Here is a 16,572-nt window from a genome sequence, read left to right as displayed (position 1 = left end):
TACACTTCATGACTCAGTGCAGTCAGTCATCCATCCCAACCAACCCTGCAACAATCTGAATCAGTTTAAATATGATTGAGCAAAAACTATGAAGCATTTATCATATTTTCAACAGGGAAAATGATCAGTTTGGCAAGGAACAAATGATATTACAGGCCCGAAGGTGAGTAATTGGCTCTAATGACTTGGAAAATAAATTGGAATTTGCACTGGGTACCCGTATAAACATCTACTGTATGACTGAATGACTGATACTTTTGGGGAGCAACTGGGGTGGGAGGGGTCAGGACAAGGGGAGGCAACAGTATTGTTGTCTACTGCCCCCTCACAGCTGGTGCTAGTCCCACTTTCTCCTCCTCCTCAAACTGAATGACAGTAAGTTAAAGGAACTGCTGAAGCACAGTCAATGAGTGAAGAAAGTGGCAATTCATAGCCTGTTAACCTTGGATGTTGGAAGTTGTGTCACTTCCATGATTTCCCACTGCAACTGGCTTTAAAATCACAGCTTTGAAAAATTTGCCTTTGGGTCTGTACTGAGATGTTTGGTTTTGGATAAGACTGACAAGACTAGGGGGAATTTCATGCGAGTCCTGAAAAGATAACTCATTTGGAGAATGACTCCTTGTGTACCAGAGAAACTAAATGAATGGTGTTGGCTACTGGTATCTGGGATTTCGGCATGCCTTTTCTCTCAAGTATTCAGAGGAATGGGTACAATGAAAGCAGTCTTTGGTCAGTGGACATTCATTGATTCCATCATTCCAAAAATAGTTATTGAGGGCCTGTTCTGCCCTTCACTTGGATGTACAATCAGAATGGAAAAAAGTCTCTGCCCTCGTGTAGCTTGCAATCTCAAATATCTTTCTAAGCTGGGGTGACTAACCTTGATAGTTTGTCCAGGGACTGAGGGGTTTTATGGGATGTGGGGTTCTCAGTGCTATTACTGGAAAAAGGTCAGATACACCCAAAGGTAGACTCTTACTTGGACCCCCCATTTCCTGGTCATGATCGCCATTCATGAACTTGGTCTCGCGAGTACATAAGTAATAAATTATTCCTCTTCAGTCTATAGAGCTGTGTTGTCAAAAATGATAGTCACTAATGTAGCATATATGGCTTTGAGCCTGGAAATATGATATCTTGAGAGAAAAGCTAGACAGAAATCAAGAAAACTGAATGTAAGAAAGAGAGGAAGGTGTATTCTTTTGGTTAGCAACTCTATTAAATAACAGTTTTTGTGGAAAAGAGGTAAGGGGGTAAAAAGTGGTTTGGTTTATTTAAAAAAATCACTTTCAAAGTAGGAAGAAGTAAGGAGAAATTTTGAAGACTACAGTAGTTTTAAGCTGATGAATTTCTGGTTGAAGAACTCAGACTTCATGGAAGGCAATGGAAGAGTCTATTGGACTGGTCTTCAACCCGAAGGCATTGATGAAAAGGTGGTAAAACACCAGTTCTGGTTACATGATACCTAACCTAGCAATAGTCTGGTGGGTCATCATACACATTTTAAATGATTGGGGCACAATATCAGGTTTTGAGGAAGGGAGTGGTTATGAGTATTTTAGGACAGGAGACCATGACTTGTAGAATGGAAGACTGGGTGCTTAGAAATTAAATATGAGGGGACTGTTGCAAAAGTTTATGCGGAAATCATTTTGTAGAAGAGCACATTTTCAGTATTCTATGAGACGTTAGAAAATTAAATTCTCTATGCAAAATCTGCTTCATAATCAAAATTTCAGGAAGATATCTGTGTCACATATTAAAGGATATCTATAATGATACCTGTGCTCCTCTACTGCTTTTTCTTCAGTTGATTTTTATATTTCCAACATTCTTCCCTTACCAAAATCTATATTAGAACATGTGACAACTTCTCCTTTTTATTGACAAGAAAGCTAAGATATAAATAACACTTTTAATATATTTTGCCTTCCAGAAAGAATAAATGGAAAAAGCAGTGTCAGTCTATAAAGCAGGACTCAGGTAACAGAAATTATCTCAGGCATTCATTTACCTTCCTTTTCTGGTCTTCCCAAATTGTACTCCTCCAAATGCTTGTGTCCCAAATAGCCAACCTTGGGCCAGCCTTCCCCAGGCAGAACCTGACCCAGACTCTGCATCTGACTCAGAGTACCCTCATGACTAAGGGTCTAGTCAGAGTGCAGAGGTTCTATCATTTAGATGCCAGTTCATACAAAACTGGATGGTGGAGGATGTCAGTAAGCAACACAATTCACTTTAGCATGTGTGGTCCAGCGGGAATAATTAAAAGCCAAGGATCTTTCTAGATGATCAAATGAGGCTTTTAGGAGATACAACTGTGAAAGGCCTGGGAGAAACACATGACAGAACCAGAGGGGTGTCATGTAGGCCAGTGGTTCTCAAAAATGTAGATGACAAGATTACCAGCATAAGAAACACCTGGATTACTTGTTCAAAGGTAAATTCCTGACCCCACCCAAGACTTACTAAAGCAGAATTCTAGGCTGATGGCCAAAAATCTGCATTTCAAACAAGTACCCTAAAAGATTCTTGCTTACTCTAATAGCCTTACACACAGTATCAGTACTTCCTCATTTTGTTTCCTTAGCCTTGCTTGCTAATCTCTAATACTTAAATCATGCTAACATATTAATGACTGATAATGATTTAATAATTCTCTGTCATATAACTTTCATTTAAAAGTAGGTACCTAAAATTTATAGTGCTTTATCCCTAAGGGACTTTTAAAAACATTTTAAAAAATTTATTGATTGATTTTTTTTTTTAGAGAGAGAAGGGGGAGAGAGAGAGAGGAAACATTAATTTGTTGTTCCACTTATTTATGCATTCATTGCTTCCTTCTTGTATGTGCCCTGACTGGAGATCGAACCCGCAACCTGGGCATATCTGGAGGACACTCTCTAACCAACTGACCTATTTGCTCAGGACTGAGGGATTTTTGGGGAGGGGATGATTTTCTAATGTTTGAACTCTAACTAGGAGACCAGTTAACTACCTACAAGGGCAGCAAATAATTTGTGGTCACTTGTAACCATAGAGTTAAGAAAGGAGATATTTTATAAAGTACCTTTCTGCTGGGGGGAATGATGGAAAGAGGATTCAAGAGTTGAAACATTTTAGTTTTAGGTAATAGTCGATAAGCTTAGTAATCAAATGCATGTAAAAGCCTATAGTTCCAGGAACTGAAGGTATGACCCACCCTGACTCCAGGAGACCGTAAGCAGTTCCACCTTGTGTCCCAGGAGGACTGTAAGCCATCAAGATGGTATCTGAGCCATTGTGCTTCAGGGTGAGATCAAGGCCCAGGACACAGATACAGAATCACCAGTCAACAGATGAAAGAATGCTGCAGATTTTTATCTGATTAACCTTTTCCCTGAATTCCAAACCCCTTACCTACACTTTTCTTCTCCTTTTAAAACAGGGTCAGTTTGAAATGGAATGTAAGATGGTCTGTTAGGGTATATAACCTGCCATCTTCTCAGATCACTAGCCATCTGAATAAAGCATTCCTGAAGATCCAATCCCTGTCTCTGCTTATTGGTTCTGGTAGTGACAGGCAGCACGAACACTGGCTTTTCGGGTTTCATTTCTTCACCTAGATAATAATTTGGGCTGTGCATAAATAACAAGCCATTTACTTTGGGGGATGTAAAGACCATTCTCATTGAGTTTTTAAGATTATTGTCAACTATCATAAAAACTTAAATTGTGCTTAAATAATACTGTATACAGTATAAACCCAGCTACTAAACCAGCAAAATCAAATACTTTGGCTGCTTCTTTATTTTAAAATGGGATATGGGGGAGATAATAGTTTAGGCAGAGGAAGACATTCTATCTTTTTGAAACTCTGTTTACCTATTCTGTAAAAGAAAAAAAAGTTCCAATAGCCAAATGATGGTGCTAGTTTTTCAGGGAAAGCAACAACCTGGGATACAAACTGGAGAAGAACAAGATAGTTGTCTTAAAAGGGAAGTTCTTGTCCTAGCTGTGGATATTGGACCCATCCTTGAGCCACAATGAAAACCGAGAAGCTTCATCCCCCATCCTCCCTCTCACACTCTTGATGCTCTAGTCCCCCAGGAAGTTGTAAATCTTTGGATCCAGCAGACCATAGTTAAGAGACCAAGGGCTGGGAGTGTCATCTATAGAGGATCCTAATCTCACTGACCTCATTTTGCAAATTTATGTCACAGGGGAAGTGAATGTGAGACTAGATCCATACATCCTATCCCCATTACTAGGAAAACAACTCAACATCAGGTGTTTTGGGCCACTGGTCAGTTTCATTTTCATATATCAGAGGTTAAATTTGCAAGGCAACTGCATTAGTTTGTTGGGGCTGCCATAATGAAGTACCAACAACTAGATGGCTTAAACAACAAGAAATTTATTCCCTCATATTTCTGGAGGCTAGAAGTCAAAAACCAAGGGGTCTTCAGAGTTGGCTTCGTCCAAAGCCTCTTTCTTTGGCTTGTAGATGACCATCTTCTCTCTGTGTCTTCTTTTGGTGCCTGTGTCCAAATTTCCTCTTTTTATAGGAACACCAATCATAATAGATTAGGGCTCACCCTAATGACTTCATTTTAACTTAATCGGCTTTGTAAAGACGCTGCCTCCAAATACGAATACATTCTGAGGTACTGAAGGTTAGGCCTTCAACATTTTAATTTGGGGGTGTGGGGGACAATTCAGCTCATAACATCAGCAGGCAAATATCATTTGTCAGATGAATATATCTATGCTGGTCTAGAGTATTAGACTCAGTATGTGAAAATGCCGGGGCCTGTTAACATCACTGACGTAACAGGAAATTTTTCATTTTGTCCTCTCTCTTTGGACATTTCATAAGAGAAGTGCTGGCTGGAAAGCAAAACGGAGATCTTTTAAGTGCCACTTGTCAAACGGTTTCACTTCCTCAATAATTGCAACTCCTTGGTGGGAGCTGACCTATTTGAAAGAGCACTCCAGATGCAGAGAATTATTTGTGAACAAAATGATAATTGGCACAGTGCCACATTCCATTCATTTATTTAAGAAGCATTTATCTACTGTGTAATAGATACTTTGCTAGGTAAGTGCTAGGTACTTTGTAAGTGGGTAGATAGAGAGTATATGGTATGTGATTCCAACCATCTACATCTGAGACCTGGGAAAGTTAGGGACAGCTGTAAGCACATTGACAAGCCTGAGAAATCTCTGAGGAGCTGCTCTATTATAACTGGGAAATCTAGCCTCCTTCCTCCTGGCTTCTCTTGGCCTCTGGTTTGAGAGAATCCTTTGGGATCCATTTTGGGTCTTAGGTTGCCTGTGAGATATGGATTCTCCTATTAATTGAGACCCTAGTCTCATCTTCAAATACATTCATCTAAACAGAGTGCCTAAAAGAATAAAGAATGAATAAAAAATAAATAAAAATGAACAGAGTGCCCAGCTCTGTTTGGGTAACTCAGTGGGTTCTGTGGTGGACTGTGATTACTATTGCTTTTTTGCTGCCCAGAATGTTTTTCTCCCACCCCTTCTGAAAACAAATTCTGTTCCACCACATTAATGGTGGGAAAGACTTTTCTTTTGAGCTATCTTTGCTGGTTGTGTGGAGAGACTAACAGAAGAAAGAAATCTAAGATGAACGTCAAGAGAAATAAAAGAAAGGAGGGAGGGAAGGATGATGGTATCATTTATAGCAATGAAACTAGGACTCTGGATTTCCCAGTTAGGTGAACCAAACCCCTCCCTCCTCTCTCCTCCCTGGATTATTCCATTAGCTATTTTCATTTGGTTTCCTTTCACTTACAACAAAAGGTGTTCTCTCACTGTCTACTCTGGAGAGCCTTGTCATCTCTTTGCCTCTGTTTCCTCATAATGATCCCTTGTAGATTAGTTCATCACTCATAAGACCCCTCCGCTCCCCCAAAACAGAGCACAGTGTTATTGCAAACAGTAACCTCTATTCTTAGGAACTGCAGGTTTCCCGTCTTGAGTGCCTTGCCAGAGTTTCTGAATCAGTGCCAGCTCTCTTTCAATAACACAAGACACAATCTAAGCAGAATAGTAATGTTAACCTCCAAATTTTAAATAATCCAAAAACCAGAGACTTTCAGTGTCTTGCATAAAGGAGGCCCACAGTACTAATCGGCAGATTTAGAACATTTTATTGTGTCTGGTCTGTGCTGAGGCATTTTAGTGAGGCTTCACAAATAAGACTATAAATTCAGGGACAGGAAGCAGTGAATAACAAAAAGAACTAATGTCTCCTTGACATCACTCACTCTTGAGAAGGATGTTTACTTCGCAGTTTACCTCCTGGTGTGTTTTAGAATACTCCTGCAAATCTCAGTCAGCTTGAAACAGCCATTCTACCTTCTTTCTGTAGAACCCCTCCACCCCAACTTCTGAGTACACAGGCTCATATTTATAAATTTGATGTCAAAGATTATTTTTATATCCCTCTTGCTTACTCCCTTCCCCCCACATATAGAGACAGACCTATATAAAATTCAAAACAGGTAGGAATTATTGTCAGTCAGCAATCATGTATGAAGCATAAATTCATCATATTGGGTGAAACATGTCTGTAAGATTGTTCTGTGGATACCTGCCCCTTCTTAATAAAAGGCTTCTGTGGCCAAATAAGTTTAGAAAACAATATGCCTCTTTGGAATCTTAAAAATCCTACAGTAAAGTGATCAGGTTATCTTTGTGTTAAGTTAGCAATTACCAAATCTCTTTCATCAAAGCATCCTTTTCTTTCCAGCCATATCCAGTAACATTTCACGGAATAATGTCTTGGGTCACATTTTAAAAGTCAGGGAGAAGGTCTGCCGGAGGCATGTGGAGTGAGGAGCTCTGGATTGGACTCCCGGCTCTGCCATCCTAATTGTATAACCTTGAGCAAATTACAACCTCTCAATATTTTATTTTCACATTTGAAGAGCGAGGACAAGACCAATCTTAATCTGGTTTATTTTGTGGATTAAAATGATATTATGGCTTTCTTTAAACACTATAAAAAGTTATACAAATGAAAGGTATCATCAGACATCACAGAGAAAGACTGCGAGGTCAGCAGCGAGCGGCGGCGGAGGTGAAGATTCAAGTACACCTTCAGTACGTCCGCACCCAACCCCTCCCCCGCCCCGGCCAAATTCCCAACTGCCTCCCCCGCTCAGCACCCCACCCACCCACCCCAACCCCGGGCCAAATCCCCAACTGCCAAGTGACCGTCAAACAACGCGGATCTGCTCAGGTCAACTGAATAAAATCCCCCATTTAAGTGGACCTGCGCAGTTCGAATCCACCTCTTTCAAGGGACAACTGTATAAGGTTATGTTAGGAAACTAATAATGTAGAAAAAAAAAACAAACAAAAACTCGCCCTAGCAATCCTTAATAAAAAAACTGTGTATTTAGGTCTCATTAAGGTCCTGCACTGATTGGGCAACAGGAAAAAAAGCACAGTAGGAAAAGTCAAAGTAGGAATAGACCTTGTTGGATCCAGAAATGTCTTTGGTGCTCATTGAATTTAGCCCTCTCCCTTTTGAATGATGGTGAGGCCCAGAAGGTCAAATGAATGCCTTGAGGTCCCTCACAAAGTTAACATTAGAAACAACTGATTCCCATGCAGTGATTGGTCTCCTTGCCAAGGGCTACCTCAATTTGAGACAAATCATGGCCCCGTGAAATGTTTGGATCTAATTAAGAGAGACGAGGTATACAAATGAGATAATCAGAAAACAAGACAACAGAACAAAATTTTAAAGCTCAAAAAATGTGGCTGATGGTAACTAGGCAAGGCGATGAATATGTTAATTAGCCTGACTGTAGTAGTCATTACAGAATGAATATGCATATGAAAATACCATGTTGTACACCTTAAATACGTGCAATTTTTATTTTTTTAAAATGTGGTGAGGTAACAGGGGCAATGAGATAGGGTTGAAGCTATCTGGGGCCTTGAAGAATTTACAGCACTGTATTGGATTTGGATACTACAAGGGGAAAAATAGTTGTGTTCCAAAATAGTAACAGACTAAATGATTGGCAATAGTCTAAATAATTGGGCATTATGGTTTTGGTGAAATATTCAACAGTAAGCATTTACTGGACACTTTCAAATTCTATGAAGTTTCTGGAGCTTTGGGGAGGATGTGAGAAGTAGACAATATGTTCTCTGACTTTAGAAAGCTTTTTTTTTTAACTTGGAGAGAGAAGATGGGAACATAAGACAAAACTGGACAATGTAAGCAAATACGTATACAATGCAAAGGGTGAAATATGTGCTTTTAGGGAAGGACTTCTGGAGATGAATCTTGAGTTATGAGAAGAACCATGGATATCATTGGTGTTTGGAAACATGTGATAACCTGTGTTTCCCCTGCTCTAACAGGGAAATTTCAATATACATATAACATAAGACTGTGGATTATTCCTCTTTATTTTTATTGGTCTCTATTAACTTTTTAATTATTTCTCTGTCATTTTTTATAATAAATCAGGTTGTGAACTAAAATGCTTAATTAAATATGATTGCCCATTCAGATTTGAACCTGAATTGTGAGTGCCTGCTTTTATTTGTGATTGATAATTTGCAACTCTTCCTCTTTCACCTCCATCATGTTCCCATTCTTCCTAGGGTGGATAATTGAGTTAAAGGAGAATTAACAAGGTCAGTTTAAGGAAATCAGTCACCATTCCCTCCAGCTAACCTGTTCCCAGATCATATAAGCTTTTGACATTCTAAGTATTTCTCAACCTGTTCTCTGCTTGATATATTTCCTCTGCCATTGCATCCAGATCATAATCAGCTCTCACCTCATTTATGCAATAAAATTGCGACTGTTTTCTAGCTCTCCCTGTCTCTCTCTCCTCCAATCTTCAATTTCACCTCTCACACAATTAAGATTGCTTTTCAAAAACACAAATCTGCTTTATATTCCAGTGAAAACACTTCAAAGTTTCTTTTTAGCCTACAGGCAAAGTCTAAACTGCTTCGTCTGGCATACAGAACCTTTCTGGTCCTGACTCCTACTTACCTTGATCTCATCTTTAGCCACTCTCAAACAAAAATTGAATCCCATGTATAGGTATAAGTTTTTTAGGCTTCATAATTTTTTTTTCATGCTGGAAAGTTGTTCAGCTTACTTACTCATCCTGCAAAACTCCCTACTTTCTGATGACCTCAGCTATGTGTTCTCTGTAGCACCTTCCCCTTATAGTTAATATACACTTTTTAGAGGTAACATAATGGATTGTAAAGTCTGCTTTTTCTACTGATTTGTGTGTTTCTTTCTTTCTTTTTTAAAGAAGATTTTATTTATTTTTTTTCTAGAGAGGGTAGGGAGGGAGGGAGAGAAACATCAACGTGCGGTTGCTGGGAGCCGTGGCCTGCAACCTAGGCATGTTCCCTGACTGGGAATCGAACCTGTGACACTGAGCTGTGTGTTTCTTAACGAAGGGCTTTTGTGCTCACACACACACTCTCTCTCTCTCTCCCTGTCTCCTCAGGGATGAGGACAGAGCTGGCACATTGGTCGTTTAGAGGTAATATACCTAGTGAGGTCTTCCCTCCAAACTCCCTTCCCCAACTTTCAGAAACGAAGTCAAGAGAAGTGTGGTGAGGAGTTAAAATCACCAGAGAAAGAGTGAATTAGGCTTCTGGAAAATAAAAAAAGAGGAGGAAGAAGAAAGGAAGGGTAACACGTGGCCTTGCCAAGATGGCAGGAAAAGGAAGTTTAGCAGGAGGCAGTTACTTCTGCAACAGGAAAGGCTATCAACGCTAAAAAGGCCGATCTATTTTCCTGTTCAGGGAAAAACAAAGCTTACTCAAATCTTTTGGATTTGAGCAGATTCCTTTCTTCCCCTTGCCCTCATGTCTCAGCTAGCAGAATGGTTTTTAATATGTGGTGACCTGGAGTTGGTGGCCCAGCAGGGAGTTCACAGGTCTTGGACAAGAGAAGCCCAGCCTCAGGGGCTGGTGAAGGGAACTCAGAAACCTGCCTTTGTTCTTTAATATTTTGCCTGGGGAATGACAGATTTGACATTAAATCTGCAGAAAGCTGGTTAAAACCCTAACAGTAGGGACAAGTGGAGACCTCCAGTACACAGGTCATAATGATCAGAAAGTCTTTTGGAAACACCTGGTTGTAACCCAACCATAAAGTCACTTGGGTGGCCAGTACTGAAAAGTGCTCTGTTCTGTTGGGTACTTCCTCACAAATGGCACCAGCCAACATGTTTTGCAATATTAAGGCACAACAGGTCATTTATTTTTCTGATTGTGAAATGAACATAGACAAAGTTATTTCAGTTTAGAAAGCATTTAAGAGTTTTTAAAGTCGAGAAATAATTAAAAAGTAGTAAGAAAAAGCATTTTACTTCATTTGCTTAAAGTTTCCAATAACAAGTCTGGTTCTCAGCTAGATTAATGTTGTTCTATAATCCTCCCCACAAGGTTTGGCCATTACTAATTCACAGATGAAGAAACTGGCAAGTTCAGAGAGGCCATGGGTTACTTTTTAGGAAGTGGCCAACATGCGATTTGAATTCAGGTATCAAATGCTGTTGCAAATACAATCTAATAGTGTTACCTGAGTATTCACACTTTTAAGGTACACAGAATCTAAGCAGTGGGAAGAATAAAATGTATAGGAATGAGTGTGAGGGAGCACTGACCCCGATTTTCATTTATTTAGGGGATTGTATGAGAGGAGATAATTTAAAACGGTGCTTCTCTAAACCCTCAGTTAAAGGAAGAAAATTAACAACGCAAGATGGCTAAGAATCTGGACAAAGTTGTTAATAAGGCGAAGGCCCTAGAGATACAGCAGGGCCTGATACTTCATTTGCATCAGCGATTAAATAACCGCGACAGGGAGGCAGAGACAGGTAAAAAGCAGCCTCTCCCGTGGCCATGGCAGTTGATATTCCTGGCACTCGGTGTTCCAGATGCTTCCTTATAGTCTACAAGGCTGTGTGGTGCGGTCTCCATATTCCACTCATTTTTACTTCAATGTTTGTCGCGCTCGTGGGCCCCTCAGACGCAAAGCACGTCTGTGAGGGCAAAGATCGAGTTCGATCTCTTTAAAGCCAGTTATCTTTTGTAGGAGGCAGCCTCCCATAGTCCCTTTTCTGGCCACCCTCGAAGACATGATCGCCCGGGGACCGCGTGCCGCGTCAGGAGGTGGCCTCTTCCCACCGCCATCCCCGCAGCCCCGCGAGTGAGGGCGCGTGCAGCTACTGGGAGCGGGCAGAGGTGACCTTAGACTACCCTGGGCCGACCGCAGCACGCTGTGCGACTACGCGAGGCGGTGTCCTGAGGTGACACCGGCGGCGCGGCGGAGGCAGCAGGCGCCGCTGATCAACTAGTTCGCACCGAGGATTCCTCTTGGTGCGTGGCCCAGTTTTCCTTAGAACGGGCTCCAACCCCTTGCTGACACCGCCCCCCGCGCCGCCACGCTCCGAGGCCTTCCCCGGGGAAGCCTCGCGTCCCTCCCCTATAGCTCGGCGCCTCTCGGCCCGGAGAGCGCGCGATTCCTCGATTCCACAGGCGGTTAGCGCCACGGGTGGGGGCGGGGCGCGCGGGGAGGGGGCCGGGCGCCGCCGCGGGAGAGGGGCCAGGCCAGGGGGCCGGGGGCGGGTCGGCGTGGGGAGTTCCTCGCTCGCGGACCACACGCTCTGCTGGCCATTCCCGAGCCAGCCTCTAGCAGTGTCGCACGCGGGACACGTCCTAGCGTTTGTTGGCAGGGCCGGTGAGGGGGAGGGGGCGAGGAGGAGGAGGAGGGAAGGGAGTTGAGTGACAGGCTCGCGGGGCAGGCTGGGAATTGTAGTTCCTAGCTCCCGTGGCCATAGCCATTTTGTAGTCGGGGGACTACAACTTCCAGAAGATCAAGGGGACCATTCTAAGGTGCCCCGGGAATAGGCGGCTCTCCCCGGGGCCGGGCATCCTGGGGTACTCGTAATCTGGAGCCTGGCTGCAGGTAGACGTGAGGGCAGTGGCGAGGGCCGTCGTTTGGCAGCTATGGGGTGAACGGCAAGCTGGGGAAAGGGGGTGAGGTGGAGCGACCGAGCGTGCCATGCATTGAGCTAGGGAGCCTCTCTCAATTCCACTCCTAGGCTCGGCGCGGAAGAGATGCCTGAGGGGTTGTCCGAGAACGGTTCGTCTAGGTTTCTCGAGTGTTTAGTCGACAAGGCTGCGGGGGTCCTCCTGAGTGGGCGGGGGGGCGGTCGGCGTCGGGGTAAGCGGGCGCCTGGTGGCTCAGCTGTGGGAGTTTTCGGCTAGCGTCCGGCGGGGAATTATTCGAGGAGCCCTAACTTGTATAAAAGCAGAGTCCATTTAAAGTTCGGCTGGATAGCCTCTCTCTCATTGGTTAGGGGGCTTGGAAAAAAGAGACTCGGCGAGCCCTCGCTGTGGTGGTGCTGCCGCCGCCGCCGCTGGAGTTGACTCTTCTGCTCGCACTGCTGCTGCAGCACAAACGTGACTTCCAACATTTTTTATTTATCTTTCCCTTTTCTTTTCCAAGATGTAACTACAGATCAGACACTAAGGACCTTCACGTTTCGCTAATGTAGTTTTTGGAGGAAAAAGAGGGGGGAGTGAAGGGCGTCGGTTTTTTTTTTGTGTGTGTGTGTGTTTCGGGGGAAATTTTCCATTATGGGTGTTTTACTAAAGTGAATTTTTTTGTTTGCTTCGTTCGTCTTTGGCTCTTTTTTTTTCCCTCCCAATTTCGGATTTATTTCAAGGCGAATCGGGCTTTGGGCGAAGAGGAAGAAAAGTCGGATTACAAGATCAACCACCACCAACAACAATAAAAACCACCAGGATATTTTTTTGCAAATTTCTGACGGCTTTAAATTCATGAAGCAATTGTCCCCTTTTGCAATCAGAATTTGGATCTCAGAATGAGCAAGGAAAGACCCAAGAGGAATATCATTCAGAAGAAATACGTAAGTGCTCCTAACAACACATCCTTTGACTTGCAGTTTTAAGCAATGGCTGTGAATGTCAAGTTTATAGATAATTCTGCAGCTGAAGGGTTTTAAACACAGCGTCCGATAAGGCTGTTTCTTTTCTTTTCTGAAAGAGGGCTTTTCAAGCAAAGTCGTGTCTGCCTAGTTTGGATGAAAAAAAACAGATTGGTGTAGAGATACCTCAAGTGAATAAATTGACCTCGAATGACACAACCATAATCTAGTTTTAGATGAAAGGCAAGGGATTTTGGTGGAGCTTGGGAGTGGGGTGGGGGCTGCGGTTCTGTAACTAAACTGCATTCTCGGGCGGGTTTGGCCCCATATTGCACTTTGCATGCTAATGAGCCTATGTTATTATTAATGTTTTTCGAAAATCGTGTAACGCGTGTGTGTTGGAAGCCCTCTAAGTTCCAATCAAAGGTCCGATTATGGCGATATTGTTCCTTGCACTGGCACATCAAATTTAATGTATGTGGTCGTTTTGGCTTATCTGTTTCGCAACATAAAACAGTTGGGAATCATGTTACAGCGAATGCATTTGTTGGGATTGACTTTAATAATGGGACTGGTTTTGTTTAAAAATTCATGGTTTCCAGTTTTAGGGGGAAAAGACTTGTAATATAGCTAATGTTTTTACGTAGGCATGTGAGTGCATATGTGACTACGAATGATTTCTCACTGTTAACCGGGTTTCTCAAATTGGGTGATTATTTAGAGATTTAAATGGTTTGGAATAGTTAAATTTGTTTTGTGCATAGTACAGCTACGTTTTGATTGGCATGGGGACTGTTTTTGTTTTGTGTGTGGTGGCTTTTTTTTTTTTTTTTTAAGTTTGGGGGGAAGGAGGAGGGAGGGGAACCGAGGGATTAACCAAATATGCACTCGAGTGATCGGTCATTAGCTGCATGCTTTAAATCAAAGAACTCATTTTTTAAAAAAAGGCCAAAGGAACATACACTAGTAATAATGCAGCGTTATAAGAAAGTTTTATTTAACTCGAGTCGACAAATTGGTGTCAATATTTTCTCTTTTTGAGCAGTGTGATGTGTGGAATGGGAGACGACCTTAGGGGCACTGGTTTATGTAAAAAGTATATTTAATGGAAAAGCAAAATGCCTTTTTCTAGAGGGCTGATCCTAATGTACACATGTAAACTTCAACTAAGAAAGAAATGGAAGGTTTAATAATCAAGATCTATTTAAAAAGGAATTCTCTTAAAAATTTAAGAATTAAAAGACATCCGCATTGCAGAGGGCTGGGTAGAATGCAAAGGAATAGTTTAAACTCGGGCTGTGGAAACTGCGTGGAGACACTCTTGCCTTGGAGTGTGGACGCTTCCCCAGGGCACGTCCAATTTGGGTACAGCGACAAAGCAAATGGGGTAGAACTTGGACAAGGACCGCCCTTCCGCCCCCATCCCAGACCTCGCTAAGTTGGAGAGTAGTGTGGGGTGGGATTTTTTGTTCCTGGTGGTCAGCGGATCGTGGAGAGCCCAGGGGTCCAGCAGCAAGCTCGTGGCTGGCGGCGGCTGCAGGAGGCAGAGCGTGAGTTAAGGTTCTGGGAGCGAAGCTCGGGCTCTTGATGAGCTCGAGCTGGCTGCGAAGGGGAGGGCGTGTGGAGGTCGTGGCGGGCCGGGCTGAGGATGGGCTGGGGATGGGCCGGGGCTGGGCCGGGGCTGGGCGGCTGTGTGCTGCCTGTAGGGGGCGGGCTCCGGGCTCAGGGCTGGGGCTCGGGCTCGGGGCTCTGGTCGGCCGGGGCCCAGGGCTGGCGGGCGGGGCGTGTGGGTGGTGAGGCCTGCTGTGGCTGGGGAAAGGTGGGAGCCTGGGATGTACCGGTGGGGGCGTGTCTGAGAGGGCGGGGGTGGGGGGTGCACAGCTGCAGCAAACGGCCCCCCTCCGCGCCCACTGCGGAGTAGGGCCCTCCCCCGCGGCCCTGCTCGTAGATTGCGGCGCAGTCTTGAGAGCAACAGGTTAAGCCGGTGAGACGTCAGCGCGCCCCCTCCCCACCCCCGGTTCTTCCACCGCGTCGCACCGGTCTCCCCTGCCTCCCTCCGCCCCCTGCTGCGCTAGTTCCAGGACGCTCCCTACCGCGGTCTGTTGTCGTTGTGACGTCACAAAGGGACGGGCCGGGGTGGAACCTCCTCCTCCGTGACGTCAAAAGTCGGGCTGGAGGTTCCAGTGCAGTGCGGGGGTGGAGGCCTGGGGCTGCTGTGGAGCTGGGCTGCCACCCGGAAGGAGGTCGAGGAGGAGGAGGGTGTGCTGACCCTTTGGCTTCCTCCATGGGACACTGAGCTCCCCTCTAGGTGAGCAATGAGCCTATAGTTCTCAAGCGGGTGCCCCCGCCTAGCTGTGATTTTGATCCATTGAGGAGATGGGGAGCAGGGAGGAGACGCCTTATTTCTGTAAAATGTTTTTGCTTCCTCTGTTTGCAGGCCTGCTAATGGTGTGGCACTATTACTGTGGTAGTTGGGTCTCCTCACCAATGTTTTAGAAAAGCAAGGAAACTTAATTCAGGGAAAGCTTTGCTTTGTAGGAGGAACATGTGAATTCGGCTACTTTGTCACTTTAAGTCATATTTGGCATGTATTTGCAGGATGTGGCAGGATGCCTTTCTGGGTGATGCTGCACAGCAGCAACTGTTGGCTCTTTCTGGGAGCTTTGCAGTACCATGGGTGCGGGGCAGGGTGGGGGGCTCTTGCTGAGCCAGCTCTATGCTATTGAGTACTTTTTAGGGGGCGAAATAAGGGAAGACTTGCCATTGATAGATACAGTGTGCTTGAAGAGCCACTGGACTCTCTAAGTCTCAGGATGTTCCAGGTTTAGTTCTGAGCCAGACACGAAGAGGCTTGCAGTATATTTTGTTTTCTGTAAAATGGAAAAAGTAATACCTGCCTTTTCTACTTAACTTTCTCTGAGATTATGTATGTGAGATGATGTTCGTGCAAGCTATAAAACAGTATGATCTTTCTATGTAAGGTGGTGTTATTACTCGAGCTGGTGGAAGGCAGCACATTTTCTACAATTGGTCTCAAAAGCCTTAGATGCCTGCTGAGTTGCCATTTAGTTTATTGTCTTAGTAAAACAGAGTTTGGGGGTGGGATGTAGATGGCAGGCTTTGGGAAAAATGATTGCTGTATTTTATATTAAATGACATCCTTGAGAAACTCATAAATTGCAATGTAATCCTCTCTTAATTGTGCTGGGCATGACTCCCACTATATAATACCTTAAGTAACTGAAAACATTTGCCTTTCAAAGCCCCAATCCACTTGGACAATAAAAAACAGTTGCAAGTTTTGCTTTATGGGTATTCTTTGCCCATCAATCTAGTATTTGGTTATTCCAAGAAAGAATAACAAATGTGATATCCAGGCTTCAAAACCATTTGATCAGTGATGCTTTATTGCAGGTATGAGTTTGAAATTAAAATTTCTTCTGTATGGAGATATGAATCATGCAGTTAGCACGAAAACAAATTACCAAATTTTCAGAACAGCTCAAGCAGAATTTGTACCATTAGGCTATAAGTTGTAAATATCTAATTTTCTGATTTAAAAGTGCAGTATGATTTTAAAAACTTGGAAAAGTTTGTGTTATAA

General features: G+C 43.6%; 1 protein-coding gene across 1 annotated transcript in view; it reads left to right on the top strand.

Moving 5' to 3' along the window:
- Positions 1 to 12,336: 12,336 nt before the first annotated feature.
- Positions 12,337 to 16,572, top strand: part of JARID2 (jumonji and AT-rich interaction domain containing 2) — a 254,197-nt gene continuing 249,961 nt past the window's right edge. Inside the window, 1 exon segment of the mRNA XM_028511671.2 lies at positions 12,337 to 12,950. Within this exon segment, the coding sequence (XP_028367472.1) occupies positions 12,906 to 12,950 (45 nt within the window). The 5' untranslated portion in view covers positions 12,337 to 12,905.

Source organism: Phyllostomus discolor, chromosome 5 (genome assembly GCF_004126475.2).
Source record: "Phyllostomus discolor isolate MPI-MPIP mPhyDis1 chromosome 5, mPhyDis1.pri.v3, whole genome shotgun sequence".
NCBI lineage: Eukaryota > Metazoa > Chordata > Mammalia > Chiroptera > Phyllostomidae > Phyllostomus > Phyllostomus discolor.
This window is presented reverse-complemented; position numbering and strand designations above follow the sequence as displayed.